The 20,567-nt window shown below is 40.3% G+C and overlaps 2 protein-coding genes across 4 annotated transcripts; one reads left to right on the top strand and one right to left on the bottom strand.

Moving 5' to 3' along the window:
- Positions 1–194: 194 nt before the first annotated feature.
- LOC132977476 (ATP-dependent RNA helicase DDX19B) lies at positions 195–20,110 on the bottom strand. Of its 2 annotated transcripts, XR_009673823.1 has the most exons (13): positions 19,905–20,110; positions 19,037–19,076; positions 18,849–18,938; positions 18,575–18,710; positions 18,216–18,308; positions 17,950–18,052; positions 17,643–17,757; positions 17,305–17,482; positions 16,965–17,202; positions 16,570–16,732; positions 15,816–16,007; positions 15,466–15,655; positions 195–206 (listed from the first exon to the last, which is right to left on the bottom strand). XR_009673823.1 is itself a non-coding variant. In XM_061042062.1 (12 exons), the coding sequence occupies exons 1-12, from the start codon at positions 19,959–19,961 to the stop codon at positions 15,594–15,596; spliced, it is 1,467 nt and encodes a 488-aa protein (XP_060898045.1). In that variant the 5' UTR covers positions 19,962–20,110; the 3' UTR covers positions 13,570–15,593. The 2 variants fall into 2 exon arrangements, 1 of the variants encoding a protein (XP_060898045.1); XM_061042062.1 differs by lacking the exon at positions 195–206 and having other exon boundaries at positions 13,570–15,655.
- pusl1 (pseudouridine synthase like 1) lies at positions 1,940–13,919 on the top strand. Of its 2 annotated transcripts, none has more exons than XM_061042064.1 (9): positions 1,940–2,448; positions 2,867–2,966; positions 3,050–3,107; positions 3,289–3,476; positions 7,264–7,413; positions 9,786–9,956; positions 12,032–12,086; positions 12,746–12,908; positions 13,340–13,919. In XM_061042064.1, exons 2-9 carry the CDS (start codon positions 2,911–2,913, stop codon positions 13,372–13,374), a joined length of 876 nt encoding a protein of 291 aa, XP_060898047.1. In that variant the 5' UTR covers positions 1,940–2,448; positions 2,867–2,910; the 3' UTR covers positions 13,375–13,919. The 2 variants fall into 2 exon arrangements, with proteins under 2 accessions (XP_060898047.1, XP_060898048.1); XM_061042065.1 differs by lacking the exon at positions 1,940–2,448 and adding an exon at positions 2,553–2,754.
- Positions 20,111–20,567: the final 457 nt, after the last annotated feature.

The raw sequence follows: 20,567 nt of genomic DNA, 5'->3' as shown, positions 1-20,567 counted from the left end.
AAAAGCTGCAATTCCTCACTCACCTTAAAAAAATGGTGAAGCTTTAAATTGTAATTTTTGCCATAATGGACTGAATGTTTAATGCTCATTTCCAGCTGTTGCCATTGTGTTATACACTGTTGCTTGAAAGTATGTGAACCCTTCATCTGTGAACATCACTACAATTTTACACATAATTACAAAATGCAGTGTTTTCTTTTCTCCAAACATAATGCTTGAAATCCTGTTTTGGTCTCATTCACCACCAGATAAAGGTTCTTTTTGGGGAACAGTAGCTTTGTCTTTGCAGCTCTGCCATGCACACTGTTGTTGAGTGTTTTCAACCCTGTAAAAAAAACCTACTGTTACAGAAACTAAAATGAGAACTCCTATTGACATCAGGCCCATTGTAGACCCCGGCCACCCAAACTCTTTGGGTGGCAGTATGACCACGTCTGATGAAAGCCTTTAGGAAGTCAGGAGTGCGAAAGAGGGCCTACTAGGGCCTAAAACCAAGATCCGAATTGGAGCATGGAACGTCCGAACCATGTTTGAGACCACCAAGACAGCCAAGTCCACAGTGAGATGAAAAGGTACCACCTGGACACCCTGGGGATAAGTGAGAGTCACTGGACCGGCTCCGGTTGTCAAGTCCTGCATGATGGGTCTGTCATCCTCCATTCTGGCCACGAGAACAACCACACACATGGTGTAGCCATCTTAATCTCCAAGGAGAAGGCCAAAACCTTGCTGGAGTGGGAACCAGTAAGTGAAAGGCTGATCCGAGTACGCCTCAACTCAAAGTACTGTAAACTCACCATCTTACAGTGCTATGCACCAACCAACGAGGCTGAGGAGGAGGTCAAAGAAGACTGGTATGAACAACTGCAAATGGCGGTTTCAAAGGTACCCCAACACGACGTTCTTCTTCTAACTGGTGACATGAATGCCAAAGTGGGAACCAACAATTCCAACAACGAGAGGGCAATGGGCAGGCATGGATGTGGCGAAAGAAACAACAATGGTGAACGCCTTGTTGATTTCAGATTCTGTACACAGCTTGTGTTGCTAACTCAGCTTAAAGATTGTTTGTTTAGTTCGTTTTTTGCCAAAGATACACGGTTTAGTAACCCACAGAGTTAAAGAAAACATGTTTAAATTCAATAATTAAGATAAAAAGCGTGATTTTCTTCATTTTTAAATGGAGTACGTTTAGATATTTGACTTGAAATATATCGTGGTTTTGTATTAACCTCTATGATCTGAACAAGCCGTTGGTAGATGAATTTCCAGCGGGAAAGACAGTTCAGTTTTCGACGTAGCTGGGCTGCGTAAGTCATCAGGGCAGTACGCTAAATGGACGGGGCGTGTTACTAGGGGTCCTCCCGCCGGACCCTACTGCGCAGACTCTGGCTCCAAATGACGTCAAAATTGCAAGATGGAAGCGCCCCTAAGCAGCGTATTTTGGCTTCAAGAACGTTGAGTGGGAACAGCTAGGCCCTTTTTCAAACCAACCCCTACACCCTCCCCCTCCATGATGGAGTGCACTCTGTTAGAAGTCACACTCTCAGCTGAGTGAAGTCCCCTTCATCAAGGTGTAGGGTATAAATACAGCGGCAAGCTTTGGGACAAACTTCCCTCTCTCAGGTGGAAACAGGAACTGTGTGTTACCATGGTTACTCAGCGGTATCTTGCGGGAACGGCTTTTTTTTTGTAGCTAATGCATTCTGTAAAAATATTTATGTAGCCTAGATTCTTATTCTTTAGTTATATTAGTGTAGACTTATAACAAAACTATTAGATTGAGCCTACATTGTTTACTGTAATTTATTGTTGAGACTATTGTTGAACATCAGAGCAGCAAAAAGTGTATTTTTTTGTTGTTGAATTGAGATTTCACAAAGACATCAAAAGTAGAAAAATAAGAAATAAATATTAACAGTGAAAAGTTTTCTGCAACATGATTTAATATTATTTTGTTTTTGCAACAGTCCCTGTAAATATAAAACACTTTACAATAAATAAACATATATTTGATCCTCAGTACACATTTGAAGTTGTTAACGTCTGTATGATGATATTAAATGTCTATCTTAGTTGGAGCAGTGTTTGAACTCACAGGTTGCTTCATCCATGACGACCGGACACAATAGGCGTTGCACGTGATCCGAAAGTCGGCATCGGTGCAGACTCGCTGGTGGAGGGTTTTATAACCCACTACCACTCCCCGCTAATTGGTTTCGGACGGACTTAATATGGCGGACCCTCCGTGAGGACGCGGAAACGGAGGGGTAGGGTGTAGTGGCCGGTTTGAAAAAGGGCCCTACAGTGGACAAAACTTAATGCTAACAAAGTGTGACGTAATCAAAAAGGGACGGACAGGACTAAACTGCGACAACCTCAGACAATTCCTTGCAAAAAAACTTCACACAGGAGCAATTTCGCCTGACTTAAAACATTAACTATGACGTGAGTAGTTAATTTCATGCCAACCATATGAAGAATAGACATAAAGATAGTTAAGGCAGCGTCTAGCGGCGGGATGTGACCACAGGATGTGACGTCTTAATGTCGCCTGGCTTCTAAAACAAATGAACCGTGGCGTGTCTTTTACTTACAGTGATAAAATGTTGGTTCTTTACGGAGTTAAACATAAGACAATAAAAATTAAAGTGGCAAACCAACTAATTCATTTAGTAGCTTCATTCGGGGCTATAATGTGTCCTACTTCCGGACTACAACTAACACAGCGTGCTCGACAATGCAGTCCGTGTTGTATGTCATTGAGTTTGTCGACTAAAGTTCAGTCTTTTAAAAAAAACTTTTGTGTCAATGTTATATCACTATGAACGCATTTATTTAAAAGTGTAACTTTTAATTCTTACAGAAAAAAAACATGACAGAGAAATGTCAAATACAACCTGAGGGACCATGCACAACTTGGCACGTTATCTCGTCTTTTTCCAGTACATTGGAACAAAGTACAGGTGGGTTTAGCTGCAGGATAACGTGGTACGTTTGATTGAAGGTGATATTGTTTTTGTTGAGTGTTATTTCATTATTTCTGCAGTGGTGTAGTGAAAGCACCGCCACATCAGCTAAGGAAAGGAGTCCAGAACTACTTAGAAGTAAGTGGTAGTTAAATTATTGTATTGTCCTCCAATACACTTCCTATCAGCTCTAAGTTTACAGATTTATTTAATATCACTTTGTCTAATTGTGTAACTAACCTGTCTGCCTGTATGAAATGATATTTTACTGTAAATGTCCAACTGGTTTTGAACTCTGTGATGTTCTCTTTGTGTGCAGGATGCAATAAGGAGGCTGAAGCCACTCAACCCAGTGTCTCTGACAATCTCCAGCCGAACTGACACAGGTGTCCACGCTCTTTCTAACTCTGCTCATTTCGACCTCCAACGCAAGAACAACAACCCACCGTTTCCTGAAGACAGTCTTGTTGATGCCATTAATTTTCACCTGGGGACAGCGCAGATTAGGTGAGTCAGGTGTGGGAAATCTCAAAAGTGCATCTGAACAATTCCTGTGTGTCAGTAGGACACCTCTAGTTCCTTGGTTCTTGTATCCATTTCGTATATAATCTGTATATCACTCATTATTTTTGAAAGCAGTTGCAGTCAGTTTGCAATCAAAGTATGACTTAGACGCCTAGAACATCAACATATGTACAGTTTATTTGTAGATTTGAAGCTCACCAGCACATGGCTAATAACTTTTCCCAAATTAAATCCAGAGGGCATCTTAAATTGTCAGTCTGCAGTGTTTTCTAAATTCTAACTGTAAATTAATAATTTGCATCAACCTTTGTGTGTTCACCGCCCAGGAGTGCGGTGACCATGTCGATGTCAAATGTTATTTTGAGTACTACGATTATTAAACTCATGGATTTTACATCTGCATCACATGCATTTATCAACATTTATAACATCCTTTTGAAAAGGTTTAATTTGGGGCTTTCAGAAATCAGAGAGAGAGAGAGAGAGAGAGAGAGAGAGAGAGAGAGAGAGAGAGAGAGAGAGAGAGAGAGAGAGAGAGAGAGAGAGAGAGAGAGAGAGAGAGAGAGAGAGAGAGAGAGAGAGAGAGAGAGAGAGAGAGAGAGAGAGAGAGAGAGAGAGAGAGAGAGAGAGAGAGAGAGAGAGAGAGAGAGAGAGAGAGAGAGAGAGAGAGAGAGAGAGAGAGAGAGAGAGAGAGAGAGAGAACATGCGGCAAAGGAGCCACAGACTTGAACCTGGCCCAGTTCTCTTTCAGGACTGTAGCATCTGTACGGGGGCACGCAAATGAACTGCTAGGCCACCATTACCCCAAACTTAAACACTCTTGACAAAATAAGATTCTGAACACAAAACAGCAATAAGAAAACATTAAATAAGTGAATATGAATATACAAAATAATAATATGTAATTAAGGGAGCAATATGTAACTCTGACACCTAGCGTTTAAAATGGGTACTGCGGTCCAAATTCAAACATTGGAAAGAGCTGTGTCCTCCATCCCCTCCTCCCCTAGAGCCGATGTGTAAGCAGGTTGCCATGTCGCGGACATGGAAGCTTCAGTGTTTAACCAGCTCTGCAGGGGTCTTGAAACATTTCTGAGCAAAAGCATCTCCAATATTTATCCTAGTTTTAGCATGTGTCTGGTCGTGGAGCTTTATAAGAAAAATGCCGAGGCTTTTTAGGTCGGGTAGAATCAGATATATTTGAATCGGTTCACTTGCTGCTTCCATCGCTGCAACACCTGTTGGTTTGCTTTTCTGTGCATGTTACTGAAGGGCCTCCAAAACGGTGACCATGCTGGACTGGAATCTAAACTTAGAAGGAGGACATACTGGCTGAGGCATCATTTGACAGAGAAGCCAGCTCTTCAACATAGAGTGGTCTGATGAAATAGTAAGGTCATTTCATGTTTTAATTTAGTAGATGTCTTACCTATTGATCCTTTAAAATAGATAAATAAAAAATAATGAACTATGTTTTGTAGGTAGTGGTGATGTACTCTTTTTGGCCAAATTATAACAACAAACACTTTTACAACACATGGAAAACCCTGAAGACAAACGAGCACAACACGGCAGGTGGCACAGTCATCATTTCATCTCAATGATCTTGTTTTCATGATCATGGGAAACCAAAATCATTATTGAAATTGAAGCTTGATTAATTGTGCCCGGTCCTTCTCTGTTGTCAGTGAAAATAATCATTTCATTGCATATCTTCTTTAATCCAGGTTCTTCCCTCAAGAGCTGTGATTTAGTTTCATATCTACCTGTTGAGCAGTTACATGCAAAGAACAGGAAATGTGTGTACATATTTCAAATCAAACAGAAAAGGACAATACGGAGAGATACAAATGGAAGCCCAGTCTTTGATAGAGGTTGAGGCAAGGACAAAGTTAGAGCAGTGAACGGATACAGAGTCTGAATAAAGACAGGGGTGTGAGAGTGAGAAACAGAAGAAAGGGAGGAGGAAAGAGAAGCTCCCAGCATCCTGTTAATCCCTAAACCTGCAGAGGGAAGGTTAAAAAGGATTATCCCTGCTCCGTTTTCAGGTCTATAGTATCTATTACTACACACACAGACTGATACACTCATCTAGCTAAATGGAAATTAACGCCTTGATTAGTATGTGAAACCAAACAGGAAATAGCCAGTATAATCACACTTTTTGTTCTCAGCAGTGTTATAAGTAATAAAGCCTTTCTTATAATCTCATTGTAATCACCTTAATGTTCTCACATTCTCCCTACTGTCAGTTTGTAGAGACATTTTGATACCCAGTACAGTGAATGGTACACATGACTATCTTATCACATTGTGCATGGAGGCTGGAGGTGACCAAAAAGAGTTTTTGTTGCAACAACAATCAGGATGTGAATCCTGGCTTTTTGCTTTAGTCTTCTGCTTCCTGAGATAGAATGGTAAAGCAATGGACCTTAAGGGGAAAGTGCTGAGTAGTACGATAGTGCCATTCTAAACAATGTCTCAGTTATGATGCTAAGCTTTGTACTCTGCTTATGAAAAGTGTGTGTGTGTGTGTGTGTGCGCGTGTGTGCGCGTGTGCGTGTGTGTGTGTTGGGGCCAGGCGAAGGCTGTCACTTCACAATGTAGTAAGCACTGAAGGCAGACGCAAGGGTTTTCTCTGCCACGTGTCACACCCAATCTCCTCCCCTGGAAACGTAACCTAGTTATTTGGACTGTGCACTGACTCAAGCTGCCTGCAACACACACACACAATTAAACTGGACACATGCACAGCTCTTTTAAATATAAAGACGCATATTTAAATGCAATGTGTACAGTTGTTAACGTAAGGATAATTATGTAACTAACAGATAAAAGACAGCAGTCCAGTGTCATGTTGGTCAGTTATACATTTCTAGAAAATACTGCAACAGCAACTTAACTGTATCTTCTCTGTGTCTACTCTACACGTTTAAAATTATCTTTATATTTTTACCATAGTTTCATTTTGCATATTTTATCTACATTTAAGGTTTTTTTATTTGCTGTAATTTGGGACATAAATTAACTACTCTACAAATTTTGCATTTCAATACTTACATGCACTATATATTTATGAATGTGCCGTTAAATAATTTAGCAGGTGTGACCCTTTGAAATCAACAAATGCTATATTAAGTTATTTAAGTTTAAAAAATGTTATTTACTAAATTGCCAGACAACCTTGACTTTCACTGGATCACATACTCAATTATCATAAGCCCTTTAAAAGTCTCTGTGCGTCTTTCTTTTTTATTACCCACAGTTTGCTTGAGACTTTGTTCAATTGATGTGAAGAACTAATAAATAGATCCACACACATTCATTTAATCACACAAGGAAGTGGTGTGTTATGTGGTTATAGTTTATTACATGTTATTTTCACAGGGAAGGGCCCAGCGTTCACCTAGAGTCACATCAGGTCACGTGTTTGACCTTTTAGGAGTTCTTGCCAGCCTTCTTAGGACAATGGGTGTTCCCCGTTTTGTGTAAATGCACAAGACGATGACATGTTGGACAATGACCTGTGCTCCGTTCTTCTGGTTAGTTAGTGAGTGTGTGAACATCATCTGTATCCCAGTATGTTAAAATACAAAATAATTCAGTTTCGGTCTTAACGTCCCCCAGAATTCACATGTTTGAAGTATTTGTGACGTTGAAGAAACTACTGCACATCCTTTTTGTTAAACTTGCAGTGAGGCTTTAAATTCCAGCCTTTAAGCCCTGAATGGAAGTCAATATTCACTCTCTCCCTCTCTCTCTCTGCCAGAGTCACCCGTGCCCACCGTGTGCCTGATGATTTTCATGCCCGCTACTGTGCCCAGTCTCGATCCTACATCTACCGAATAGCCCTGGGAGTCCCCCACCACTCCCAGCTTCCCCTCATAGAGCATGACCTCTGCTGGAACATCCGCAGCACGTGAGTTATCCCATTTCAAACATCCGTTATTCACTCATCTGTCTTCATCCTTCATATGTGTGTTGATGTGTGCGCACCATGATTTCCTGGAGAAAAATCCAGATCATACAGGAGCTCGGTCTAACAAGTAGGTCCACACACACACACACACACACACACGCACACGCACCAGCTAGCTCCCGCCAAGCCTGGCAGAAACAATGGCACGTTAAACACATGAATAATCCACACGTGCCGCGCCAGAACCGCATATGAGGGCCAGTGAAACAAAGTGTTGTGATGTGAGCTGACATCCTCATAACAAACAAAAGAAGGGAGGGGGAGAGAGAGGAGATGAGGGAACTGATGAAATGGGCGAGTGCTACATCGCTTCGATGATGTTCTTTTAGCTGTGATCGGAAGGAGGGAGTGTGAAGAAGCACATTTCAGAGGGTGTGTGTGTGAGCATTCATCTACGCTTCACTTTTTTTGGGGAAGAAAGTAGGGCAAGATAAGCTGCAGGCTGATACACAAGCAGAACAACACCCACGCACATCACCCTGACTATGTTTATTTTTTTCCCTCCATCTCCTTCTCTCTCCCTCTCTGCTTTCCTTCTCTCCTCTTTCCTCTTTCCTCGTCTTTCTGTTTCTCCTTCCCTCTCTTTTCTCTCTATTGCTTGGGTGTCTCGTCCCTCCACCCCTGAGCATCTCTGCCTCCACAGCCTCTCTCTCTCTCTCTCTCTCTCTCTCTCAGCTCTCTCTGTGATCTACCTCTCCCTCGTCATTACACACACACCCCTTCCCAAATTTCTCCCACTGCAAAAAATGTGAACCTCCACTGCTGTTCATTTTAATCTCAAATTTAGTCTGAATCATGCATTCAAGTACATTTTCAAAAATGTTTTACAGTCCATTGATCGTATCACAACAAATATTTTGAAACTAATGAAAAATCCTGGAATTCATGTTCACCTCAGGTTTTCAAACTTCATTGAAATATTGAGGCTGCAAAAATCATCACTGTCTTTCCCAATGAATTTGTCAACTAATTGCTTAATAACATTTTTGCTCTACAAGAGTCCTGAATTTCTCCACTGGGGATCAATGAAGGATTATCTGATCTTGTCATAAAAATTATGATGTGTTGATACAAGCCAAAAACACCACCTGAAACAGTTTAGTCTTAAACAACCTTAATGTATTCTGTGTGATGTTTATATTCATGGTTGCAGCTCTAGAACATTGACGACTTTTGACAAATGAATAACTGACCCATATCTCCTGTTTGTCCTGGTGAATTAATTAACAGTTGAAAAGAACATACTCTTAAGAGACGGATACTTTATTGATACTTTGACTTTTTGTGACCAATCAAAATGTTTGCAGAGAGATTGTCAATTGAACAATGAATAGATACAATAATACTCAAAAAAACCACTTTAATCACAGATGTAATTGAATTCACATATTGTGTGAACCTCTGTGAGGATGTATTACAGTGCTGCCTTAAAGAGGACATATTATCCACCTTTTCAAACAGTCCCCTGTGGTCTAAATGAAACATCTGTGCTGTGCTTTGATCAAAATATAACATGAATCAAGCACCAGAGGAGGTTTGTGACCCTGTATAAACCAGCTCTCTCAGAACACTCTGTTTTGGTGTGTGTCTCTCTTTAAATGCAATGACTCGTAGAGTCATGAATCTTGGATCTAAAAATGTTCTGTATAATACAGTATTAATGCTTCAGTTTATAGTTAATGTTTGTTCATTTTGAGGTTTAATATTAGGTTGTATTTACTATAGACAGACTTCAATCATTTATCTACAGAAACAAGTGAACCCAAGAATAAATTGGCTTTTTAAGTTTCCTGCACAGTCCACCACACATTCATTCAGAACTCTCACGTTCAACATATATTGATTAATGAGTCACTCAGCACACTCCTCAGGTCCCTGCTCGCTGTATCTCTGCCTCTCTCTCGCTCTCTTGTCAGATCATATTTGAGCAGTGACAGAAGAATGAGACTGTAGAGAATCCGAGCACCCGGCCCACTTACACTCTCTCCCTCACATGAACCTGTCAGCGACATGCTCTGCTCCCTCATGTGGCTCCGTGCATCAGATAATTTCACGTTATATAAGGCAGCCAATAAATTATTCTTCTTTCAAAGCGGGAACACGGAGGCCTGAAAACTTGTTGTACTTGCTGTGTGTGCTACATCCCAGCTGTTTGATCTCGCTGTTCAGGAAGGTCGCTTTCTGTGCATGTTGCAATATCAAAACAACTGCTCAGAAGTGGATCAAGCAGTCTGTTTAAACTCAGGGTCCAAAGGAAATATTTTTTTTATGATCCTTACAATAAAATGTGTCCGGTTGTTGTCTCTTATCAGGGAGTTGGATGTTGGAGCAATGTGCGAGGCCGCAGCCCTGCTGGTTGGGGTTCATGACTTCAGCAGCTTCAGGGCAGTGAACTCTGACCTGCCTTTTAAAAACCCTGTGAAGACACTGGATGTGGCCAGCATTCAGCCAGGAAGCTCCTTCACACAAGCACACTTCCACAGGTAGGTTATAAATGCTCATGTAAACTGATCACATGACCAGCGGCCTTAACATTTGTAAGGTTGAAAAAAAAAAAGGATAAATCTATGTTCTCATGATGAGGCTGTTTTAGATTTGGGAAAACATCTTCATAAACTGTGCTAAGTTGTCATAAGATTTTATACAGATATTGTTGTCACAGTCAGTATTAGGGTGGTTTGATTTCTTTACTAATTCCTATTTCAGCGTTTACAGGTATTTCTGTAAATGCTAAAACCCTAAACTTCAAGACATCATTCTCTTTGTGATTAGCGCTGATTAGCTTATGGGACAATGCTAACATTACAACATTTGTTAACACCAATATGTGAGTAATGTCATTTTTAACATGTAAGAATATGTAAGCAGACCTGGCTGAGAAAACAAACGATTACTGTTGCAAAAATCAGTAAAGTATTTCTGATTTCAGATGAGTTAAAATGCTCACTGAGCACATTCACATGTCCTTAAAAATACAGGAACACAAAGTTGTCAGCGTGGCTGTAAGCTCATAGTCATCCTGATCTATAAAAACACTTGATACAATAAATCAATCATCAAAAAAGCTCTTTTTTCTTTTTACAAACAAGATGATTATTCTTTGAACCATTTTAGCTTTTTTTATATACAGCCTGTCAGAATGAAATGAAAATGAGATCCCCAAAATAGTTCTGTGTCTAGACAGGAGAAGCTGAGATACAAACATGTCACATTGGAGCTGGCTTTGGTTCTAATCTTGCACGCTTTTTATTTATTTTGCGTACACATGTGTTTACTTGGCAGTATGAGACACAGCCTTTAGTCCATCCACTTAAAGATACCGTCCTTCACCAGAGTCCATGAGCTAACAGTCCGGCTGTCTACGTCTGCCTCCCACACGCCTTACATGTCAAATATAATCACACAGCAAGCGCTGAGTCAAATTTGCATTTGACCCAATTCTTCCCATGTGCCTGTTTCCTCTTTTCACTCTTTCTTCCCCAAAAATATACGGTCAGATTTAAAGGGGGGGGGGGAGCTGCTGTGTCTTAATTGTTCCAACAAAAAGCATCAGAGAGAATCAAACTGAATGTCAACTTGCAAAAGAAACAGATTCATATTCTTATGGCATTACCCATAATCCTTTTGGGCCCAAGCTGCAGTGGCCTATTCAGCAAATGACATTTAAACACATCTGTGCAAGAAGAGAGTCCCAGCCTCTTATCTGATGCCTGGCACACATGAATGTCACATCAGCCCCCATTTCTCTGCCCACAGTGGAGGGAAGTCTTGTCAAATAAGAGATAAAAGAGCAACGTGTCTCAGGATAGAATACATGTTAGACGTGGGCCTTTTTTTAGTCGGTTTATAAATACATTTGGTGCTGTCAAACAATTACATTTTTTAATTGCGATTAATCGCTTGGAGGACTATATCCTCCTTGATGGGTTGCGCAAACAAACCAATAGGCTACCGGTGCCCTGTCTAGGAGTTTAGTCAAGTGAAAAGAGCCAATGAAAGATGAAGCAGTGTTGTTCTTTTCTGTAACTATGACGACTACAGGGAGACACTGCGGAGGCTTAACAATGCTGCACCTAAAGGGATAAAACAGCTTCTTTTTTAAATTAATGCATTAATTTAAGGACTTAGTTAATGACAATCAAATAGTTAATGCTGATCGCCCTGGAATAACTCACTTTTAGAACATGTCTAAACGTCTCAGATTTACACTCTCTGTATTTACGTAGTTGTCCTTATGGGGCAGAGTGACGCTGTATTACATCTGACTGCATTTCTAGATACAGTTTTGCTGCTGAAGTGACACTTTATACCCCGTGGCAATGTTTAACCTTTCTTTAGTAAGGCACATTGAAGTCTCCAGGACTGAAGTTATTATTGTAACATTTCATGAGAAGTGTCTGCAATGTGCCTGAAGGCCTTTGTGCCACGAGACCAAATGTGCAGAAAACAAAACAAAGGCTGTGACATTTCGGATGTGTATTGTCCCTCCAGTGCATGTTCAGACATTTGTGAAAGCAAAATTTAACACGTTTTTTTTGTTCTTGTCTTTTTTTTCCAGAGAGATTCCATTCTGGGAGCTGACGTTTACAAGCAGATCTTTTCTCTATAAGCAGGTTATTTCCTCCTCTACACGTATTACTTTTAACATGTGGAAATGTGAATGCATTTGCTCTGTGTTGGTGTTTAGCACCATCTGCTGGATAAAAACTGAAAGAATGACAATGATTATCAGGCATTAAGGGAATGCTGGTAACACTTACTTCTACCCTATAAGGGCCATACTAAGCAAAGCACATTAAGGTCATAGTTCATGTACAACAACTGACGATCAATAAGCAGTAAAATTGAAGGGTATCGCGCTCTGATCTAGTGTCAGAACTACTGAGGAAGGAAATGGACATGGTTTGCATGAACACATGTTTAAGTGTCTATTCCATTATTTTTGACTGTTTTTATATTTGTTCTGTTTTATTTTATTGCTGCAGGGGACATCTAGAAAAGAGACCTTTTGAGGGCAAACTGTTAGATAATGGCCTATTAGCTATAGACTTTGGTCATGTAGAATAAGGTACTAATAATAAGCGCTTAATAATGGCCAATAAGCAGCCAGTATGCTACTAATAAGCATGCTAATAAGCAGCTAGTTAGTGGTGAATATTGTGACCTTAATTTAAAGTGTAAAATAGTTTGTGATTAAGACAAAGGTTGTTTTAGAACATCAGTGGTTGAGAGTCTTTCAGGTAGATAATGTTGCTCTGGCCCTGTTCTCCAGGTGCGGAGGATGACCGGGGCCCTGGTGGCTGTGGGTCAGGGGCGGCTCTCAGTCCACAATCTGAAGGAGATATTGGAGGCTCGGGACTCTCTAGCTTACCCACAAGGCCTTGTTGCCCCAGCCCGTGGCCTCTTTCTCACAAGGGTGGACTACAGGGCAACAGGTGAGGAGGATCAATTCAAACATTTGTCTCTCTGGTGAATTTGTCATGCAGACATTTTAAGAAACTGTTAGGATTTATATTGTCAACACTCTTCTTGATTTGGTGAAAGCAGCAAGTTTGTGGGAATAATAGTTGATCATGTATTTTTATATGATGAAGTGAAGTGGCTACTGGAATGTCTGGAAGGTCACCAAGGAGTTGAAAGATAAATCTGAAGGATGATTACTGGGAAGAAAAAAAGTGACTTAAACTCAGTTATCACACCTACAGATATATCGTAACAGGAAACTTAAGAGATGTAGCAAGTGTCTAAATTGTGGCCCATCTTATTTTATTGGATTAATCTTTTAAGTACACATGTAAAGCAAACAATGCTGATGTTTTGTTTAATTCAAACAGTCACGTATGTCGCCTCTTCTTTGCCTTCTCAGATATTCAGTTTTCACAACAAACATCAGAGGAATAAATTGTCTCCGGTGGAGGATTCATTTGACTTCATGCAACTGTGTTTATAAACTGTTCATCCCAACTTCTTTGTGAAAGAGTCAGAAAGGTTTGGATATTTGTGTGTATTACTCAGCAGCATAGTTTTCAATGTCTTGTCAGTTTGTAATGAGTCTTTTCACACACTTGTTCTAATAATCCTCAGACTTCAAACAGATGAATATCTACATGTCCTTTTAATTCAAGATATGAAGATTACATAACTGTGTCCATGACCACAGCTCAGCCACAGAATAGCACACACCCTGAACCTATCACAGTCTACACATGATCTTGCTCCTATGTATACAAGTATGAAAACAGGTTGTGGTAGGTTCTCCTGACATTTATCAAACAAGTTATACAACATGTGGAGAGGAGTGTTGAGCTCTACAACCAAAAAACTGCTTTGTGTGTCCATGGCTCTCGTACAGCGGTATTACATAATGGATCAACCAAGTGCGCACACACTCACTGATAATGTATACATCCAAGTGTCCAAATAAAACTGCATACACTGCGTCTTTACCCAAAAGTCTTCACAGACCATTCTTGTGTATTTTCAGACACACACACACTTGCTTCTTATTCGGTTGCATGTGCTCGTTGAGTGAGTTTCAACAAATTGTCCATAAACAGTCCATGACAACAGGCTGACCACCAGCAGTCTTGTCAGTGCCGGTGGCCAGAAGAGGTTTGTACAAGGTTCAGACCAACGAATCACCCGCCTTTAATGTTTTCATTAGTTCGTACACCTTTTCTCATTAATGCTCACCACATTCTAAGTGCTGCATCTGTCAAAATTGAACCTCATGAGGAATGTTTTTGCACTTCTTAGAAGTGACAAAAATGTCAATAACTCAGTCGCACTATTTTTTTTTTTTTTTTTTTAAACTAAACTTTTTAATATGTACACAAGTACATGTTTTCTATCCGTGTTGGAGCAACACAGTGAATCTGATTGGCATAGGTCCTCTAAGTCAATTCAACATTTGGTTTCAACAAGATAATTCACACAAGATGTCCGTGATTCAATATACTCAAAATTTCAAGTGTTTGCCAGAATATTAAGCCCGATGTCTTAGAATATCAATAACAAAATCATATGAATATATATATAATGCACTTGAGGAAGGCATTGTTTTTGTTTGTTTTTAAACTCACAATCCTTAACAGCACAGTCTGAGTGAAGAATGTAGCTGAGCTTAAGTTGAACTGGAGACCCTGATTGAGGAGATTGTGTGGGACAGTGAAGCACAAAGGGGGAAATTATCACATACGACCTTAACGGCCACATTTTGAGTAAAAAAATAAGACTATTGAATAATGCTCAACAGTGGCACATAGCCTGTCCTGATAATGGCGGATGTTTTATGATATAAATTAAATGTGAGATGTGTGGGTGGCTGATGATTTCTTATGAAACAATTATCTCAATGACTTGAAGTTAGTAGTGTATCACTCTAGGAGGCTTTTTTTGGCATTTGACTACACACCCTGATGCTAAAGCTGAGGTTAATTCAGGAGTAATTGTATGTTATGTGAATACAGGTTGATAGGATTTGATAATAGCTATCACAGGTTGATAAGTTTGCATAGACCCTTAAAACCCAACCATCACCATCTCAGTTACAAACGTTATGATTAAACTACAGCTCAGAGCAGCATACCCAAATTCACCCTTTGTACTTTTGGTCAATACAGAGTAAAATAAATATTATCAACATGATAGTTACATTCAATTATTCTTTTTTTTTCTTTAAAAATTCTAAACTCTGTGGCACATAAAATAGTTTTTCGTTCATACTTTTTTGTTGTTGTAAATCTCTTAATAGCTATGACCAACACCAAAAAGTGTTTCAATAAATCCATTTGTGTTCAGTGAAACCAGAGTCCACTATAGCTGCTTAGTACAGCATCACGATACACAGCGATAAACTCAGACACTTTATTCAAAGGAGGTACAAAGAGTGAATGGAGTATGTTCCCGAGACTTACAAAAACACTCGTCCGAGAGGAAACATATCCACATGTAAACATATATTGTGTTTGTGGTTTTGCTCTTTTCTCCCGACAGCTAAAAAAAATAAAAGCATAAAACACTGTAGGAGCGTACAGTCCTTGGGGGAGGGGGGGGAGGGGGCAGCAAAGAGGGGAGGGGCAGTCGGGTTTGCGTCCTTCATGCAATAAACGACGCTTTCTTTAGCTGGCGATTTTCTCGATTTCATCCAGATCATCTGTGTCTAATCTTTCGATTTTCTTACCTGCAAAGGGAGAAACATTAAAAAGGTGGTTAGGTTTAATTAAAGCCCCGACAAATAGAAGTCAGAATCTCCCTAAATAGAGCACTTCTTCTGTTTTTAACTGTCACGTTTAAATCCCACTCAAACTTATTAGTTTCCATAAAGCGTGTTTGTGACTTACTGAAATGCTCCTGGATCCTGTTGAGGATGTTCATGCTCATCTTGCCGTCCACCATGTTGATGGCCAGTCCCCTTTTGCCAAATCGTCCTGTGCGGCCGATCCTGTGCAGGTATGTCTCGTTGTCCGGGTTACCATCCTTGTCCACAGGCAAGTCAAAGTTGATCACCACAGAAACCTGCTCAACGTCGATACCTGCCAGACAGATAAATGGTAGTACACGGGCACTACTGTATTATTTGTTTATAGCACAGGCAGGGACGTGTCCACACTTTCTTTCACTGGGGTGGCCCAACTCGAGCACCGACTAATCCAGGGGTGGCCGGAAGGGTGACTTGCGCACAAACACCCAAAAATAAATATCATTGGCAATATTTTGGTCCCGAAACATTGCCAGTAAGACAGTGTGCATTACTTTCCCATGTACCTGTTTAATGAAAAAGATTTTAAAAATAAAATGTGCTCCATTGATAAGTAACGATAACTACTAGTAGACTTCTGCAAAAAATACCTATTAGTTGGTTTAACAGAAGTTCTGCCTCTGACAAGGTAAATAGCCAATCACAGTTTAGGTTTTTCTGGACACGCCCCTTAGTAGGGGCAAGTGTATATTTATTAAAACAGTAAAGGAGTGTTTGCATGTGTATTCAATGAACCAAGTAGAAATAGTTTCATAGTAAAAAGACTGCAATCCCTTCTCTTCTGGACCCTTTATGAATGTGAATATCTGCCTACTGTCATAGCGCTCAGTCCTCACCTCGAGCACAAACATTCGTGGTGACCAAAACCTTCTCCTTGCCATCTCTGAAGCGGTCAATGACAGCAGCCCTCTGCTCCACCTGCATCTCACCGCTGAGCAGCGCCACCTGGTGGCCCTCTCTGGACAGTTCCCCAGCAAGCCAGCCTGCTGTCTTCCTTGTCTGGATCACAGAGAGAGAGAGAGAACTGTCACATTTTCACCAGCTCATGCATTCATAAAAAAGTCCTTTGCTAAAAGTGTTTGTAAATAAAAAGGGTTTGTTCGGACGAAACAGAGAGGTCACAGTAGACACAATAAACAGAATTTTCTATTCATATACATAATGGGTCCACCATGTTGTTCATCATCTTTAATGAAGGTCAGGCATGTAAACATGAAGTAAAAGGACTCACATGGCAGAAGATCATGGCCTGGGCGATAGTGATGGCTCCATAGACGTTACAGAGGGCTTGGAACTTCTCCTCCCTACTGTTGCACAACACGTAGTACTGTTTGATGGTATCAAGGGTCTCCTCCTCTCTCTTTAACTTTATGATGTTTGGAGAAGGCACGATGCGCTGGGCAAAGTTCCACACTGTCTCTTCAAACGTGGCTGAGAATAGCAACATCTGGCAGGTTTGAGGCAGCATCCTGTGAGATAGGGACAGGTGAGAGTGTAAAACGTCAAAAGTTGTCAAAATGTGGGCATGAAGATTCAATCTAGGACTGCTATGTGTAAACGTTCATTCTGACCTTTGGATGCGGATGCTCTGGTCTTGGTGACCCTGTGTTGCGATCATGACGTCTGCCTCGTCTAACACAAACACCTTGATCTTCTTGGGGTCGATGAACTTGAATTTACTGCACCAGTCCAGCATGGTGCCAGGGGTCCCAATAACGATCTGCTCTTGTAGCTTCATGCCCCTGGGCACTGGAAAATTCACAAGAAACATGCACTCATCAACACGCTGAGCCGTCTCGAAAACATCCTTCACGGACAGAGCGTCCACAGGTCAAACATTAACAAAAACTATTTCAAAATGTTTCCATTACAGCACAAACGTAGCACCGAATAAGCAGAGAATCCTTACATTTATTTCCTCTGATTGCGTAGACTAGTTTGACCTCAGGATAGTGCTTCCCCATCTGCTCGATAACCTTGCCAGTCTGAAGTGCCAGTTCATAGGTGGGTGACACACAGAGGCACTGATGGAAAGAAATCAGATTTGGGGAAAACACATTAAGGGGTCTAGTCGTGATTATCATAATACTTTAGTCATTTTTGATACAGGCAGGAGGACAACCTCAAAGATTTCCAAAGATATTTCAAAAAGAAAGTCATACATGCCTTTTTCTTTTTTAACTCAAGGTTTCAATATGAGATCTCCAGAAACCTACCTGGGGATATTTGTTGTCAGGATCTACATGACTGAGCATGGCCAGAACAAAGGCAGCAGTTTTCCCTGTTCCTGACTGTGACTGAGCAATCAGATTCTGTGGACTAGAAAATAACATGGAACTAGTTAGTAGTTAAAAGTGGTAAAATGCTTTTGTTGGTATACATAAGTATGTTACAATAATTAATAGAGGTGTGACTGAATTAGGGACATTTTGCCACGCTGAAGTATTCCACAAGATTTATGTTTAGTGTAAAGTCTACTCACGGTCCAGCCAGCATCATAGGTAAGGCAGTCTCCTGGATTTTGGATGGCCGGTTGAAACCCATGCCATAAACACCCTGAAGCAGCTGTGGCTTCCTACACAAATGAACAAAAATAATAAAATCTCTTGTTTTGGTGCAAGTGTTTAATGAGCACAATATCCATTTGTTTTGGCATCTACATTTCAGTGAAGACTTTATGGTTAAGTTGAACATTTTGTGGACAAAAAATCCTTTCCATCTGCATGCATGTTATCAACAAAACAAAGCCTGATTGATGGCTCTTAAGTAAAATATGTCAATTTACCCACAATGAATTAGTTCAACAAAAGAAATGAATGGCCTGATATACGCTTCACTTACAGTCGCAACTCCTCAAAGGACTTGACTGAGTAGAGCGGAGAGTTGGGATCCTTCTGAAGAACTTCCACCTGATTGGTGTTATTGACAAGATTATTCCGGATTAGCTTGTTCAATAACGATTGTGCCGCTTTGTCATCTGGAAAAACAAACAAACACGTAATGTTGCAAAGCGTTTACAACCCAGAGATATGCAGACATCTCACTGAAAGACAAGTAAGAATTTGAGACAGCAGTATATTAATATTTCAGGGAACATATATAAATAACTGCCAACCTTTATCATCGTCCTCTGTAGTCTTGTTTTCTCCCTCGGGTTCTGATTTTGCAGCTGCACTACCCGAGTCTGTTGCGTTTGAAAGCGTGCCTGTGACATTTAATTTATGAATTACAATATTTAAACTCAAAACACTTTGTTGAAGCATTGTTTGGATTCTATTAGAGATGTTAACTTAGGAGACTTACCATTTTCCTCTGGTTTTTCTTTTATCTGAAGGTTACCAATCTGTAAGAGGCACACAAAAATATTAAATTAGCTTGTGTGCTAAAACAATGTGCTCCATTGTGTAACGGACGGTGGTTGTCTATTTAGTGATATATCATCTAAGAATCAAACAGGGGCCAGGAGCTCTGTAAAAATAAATGTATGTAAATGTAATTTACAAATTATCCCTGCACTCATGTTCACTTCATTTGTCTGTCTACTCGCCATTATATTGTATAGTTTCTTCTGATAATATGTCTACACTCATGCACTTTAACTTATGTCAATACTGTCCATTTACTACTCTGTTTTTGCACATGTACATTTAATCTTTCATATTTAAGACTAGTAATGCTAAGTTAAATCCTGGTTGTACATATTCACATTCTTAGTTTTGATATTTTTAGTGTTTATTTACTTTATATTATATTGTGTTTTTTGCTAATATTGTGTGTTTGGATAACCTGCTGCTGTAACGCCACAATATCCCAGTTTGTGATCAATAAAGTAATTCTGTTCTATTCCATATTAAATTCTATTCTAAAAGCCTCTTCCACAGGTTTCATGTTAGCCAGCTAGCTGCTAAAGCTAAAGATTCATTGAGCACGCAGCGTCTGAACTGAAGCTAGTTAAGTTAGCTTTCACGACTTAACTGAAGCCACCCGGCGTTTCGTTTTCAAGTCAGTATGAAGAGAATGACAGAGTGCCAAACTGGACAAGTGAGCAGTTTCAATATTTACAGATGCAGCGCAGATGCTACTTTCCTTTCACATTGTACAAAACAGGCCAAAGCAAACCAATAAACATGCTAAAGATACGCTATCTGGTGTTGCGTAAGTTGAGGCTTACCGATTCCGCCGCAGCTTCTTGCTCGTCCACTGCCTGGGCCCAAGAGTCCGTAGCCATTGTGGGGGCAGCTTCTACTTTTTTTTAATTTAAAAAGATTAAAAACTCAATTTAGAAACTGAAGCGCAAGCCTGAGAGTACGGACCGAGCAACGTTTACGTGAAAGTAGCTAGTTTCCGGTTTCCACAATGGCGTGCCGAAAGTTGCGCAGCAGTTTACATGTCCGGGCAGAAAGCAAAGCCTAACGCTAAACAGTTCCTAGCTAATTCAATGTGCTCAGGTGAAAAATGAAAGCATTAAATTAACACATGTAAACAAATGACTCTAAAAAAAACAAAAACCTTGTTATGAATTAAAGAGAGTTCGGGAGATTTGATGCCGAATTAAAAAAAACAACAGTACTATGTCGAGACTGTAGGTGGCGTCAAAACTTTCTGCATAAATTCAACCTGCCTGCAAAATCTTAAAACACACACACACACACACACACACACACACACACACACACACACACACACACACACAAACACACACAAACACACACACACACACACACACACACACACACACACACACACACACACACACACACACACACACACACAAAACACAACAAACAAACAAACAAACACACACTCGCACACATAGACTAATCCAAACTGAAAA

The sequence above is a fragment of the Labrus mixtus genome, chromosome 7 (genome assembly GCF_963584025.1).
Source record: "Labrus mixtus chromosome 7, fLabMix1.1, whole genome shotgun sequence".
Taxonomy (NCBI): Eukaryota; Metazoa; Chordata; class Actinopteri; order Labriformes; family Labridae; genus Labrus; species Labrus mixtus.
The sequence above is the reverse complement of the archived record's forward strand: the minus strand, read 5'-3'. Positions and strand labels throughout refer to the sequence as shown.

What these genes read in the sequence shown, in the direction of transcription:
- pusl1 (XM_061042064.1), top strand. Translation starts at nt 2,911, where the DNA reads ATGCACAACTTGGCACGTTATCTCGTCTTTTTCCAGTACATTGGAACA. An exon ending in CTGGGGACAGCGCAGATTAG is followed by an intron (nt 3,477 to 7,263) that starts GTGAGTCAGGTG and finishes TCTCTCTGCCAG; the next exon opens with AGTCACCCGTGCCCACCGTG. An exon ending in ACACAAGCACACTTCCACAG is followed by an intron (nt 9,957 to 12,031) that starts GTAGGTTATAAA and finishes TTTTTTTTCCAG; the next exon opens with AGAGATTCCATTCTGGGAGC.
- LOC132977476 (XM_061042062.1), bottom strand. Translation starts at nt 19,961, where the DNA reads ATGGCTACGGACTCTTGGGCCCAGGCAGTGGACGAGCAAGAAGCTGCG. An exon ending in AGGCCATGATCTTCTGCCAT is followed by an intron (nt 16,733 to 16,964) that starts GTGAGTCCTTTT and finishes TCTGTGATCCAG; the next exon opens with ACAAGGAAGACAGCAGGCTG. An exon ending in CACGAATGTTTGTGCTCGAG is followed by an intron (nt 16,008 to 16,569) that starts GTGAGGACTGAG and finishes TCTGTCTGGCAG; the next exon opens with GTATCGACGTTGAGCAGGTT.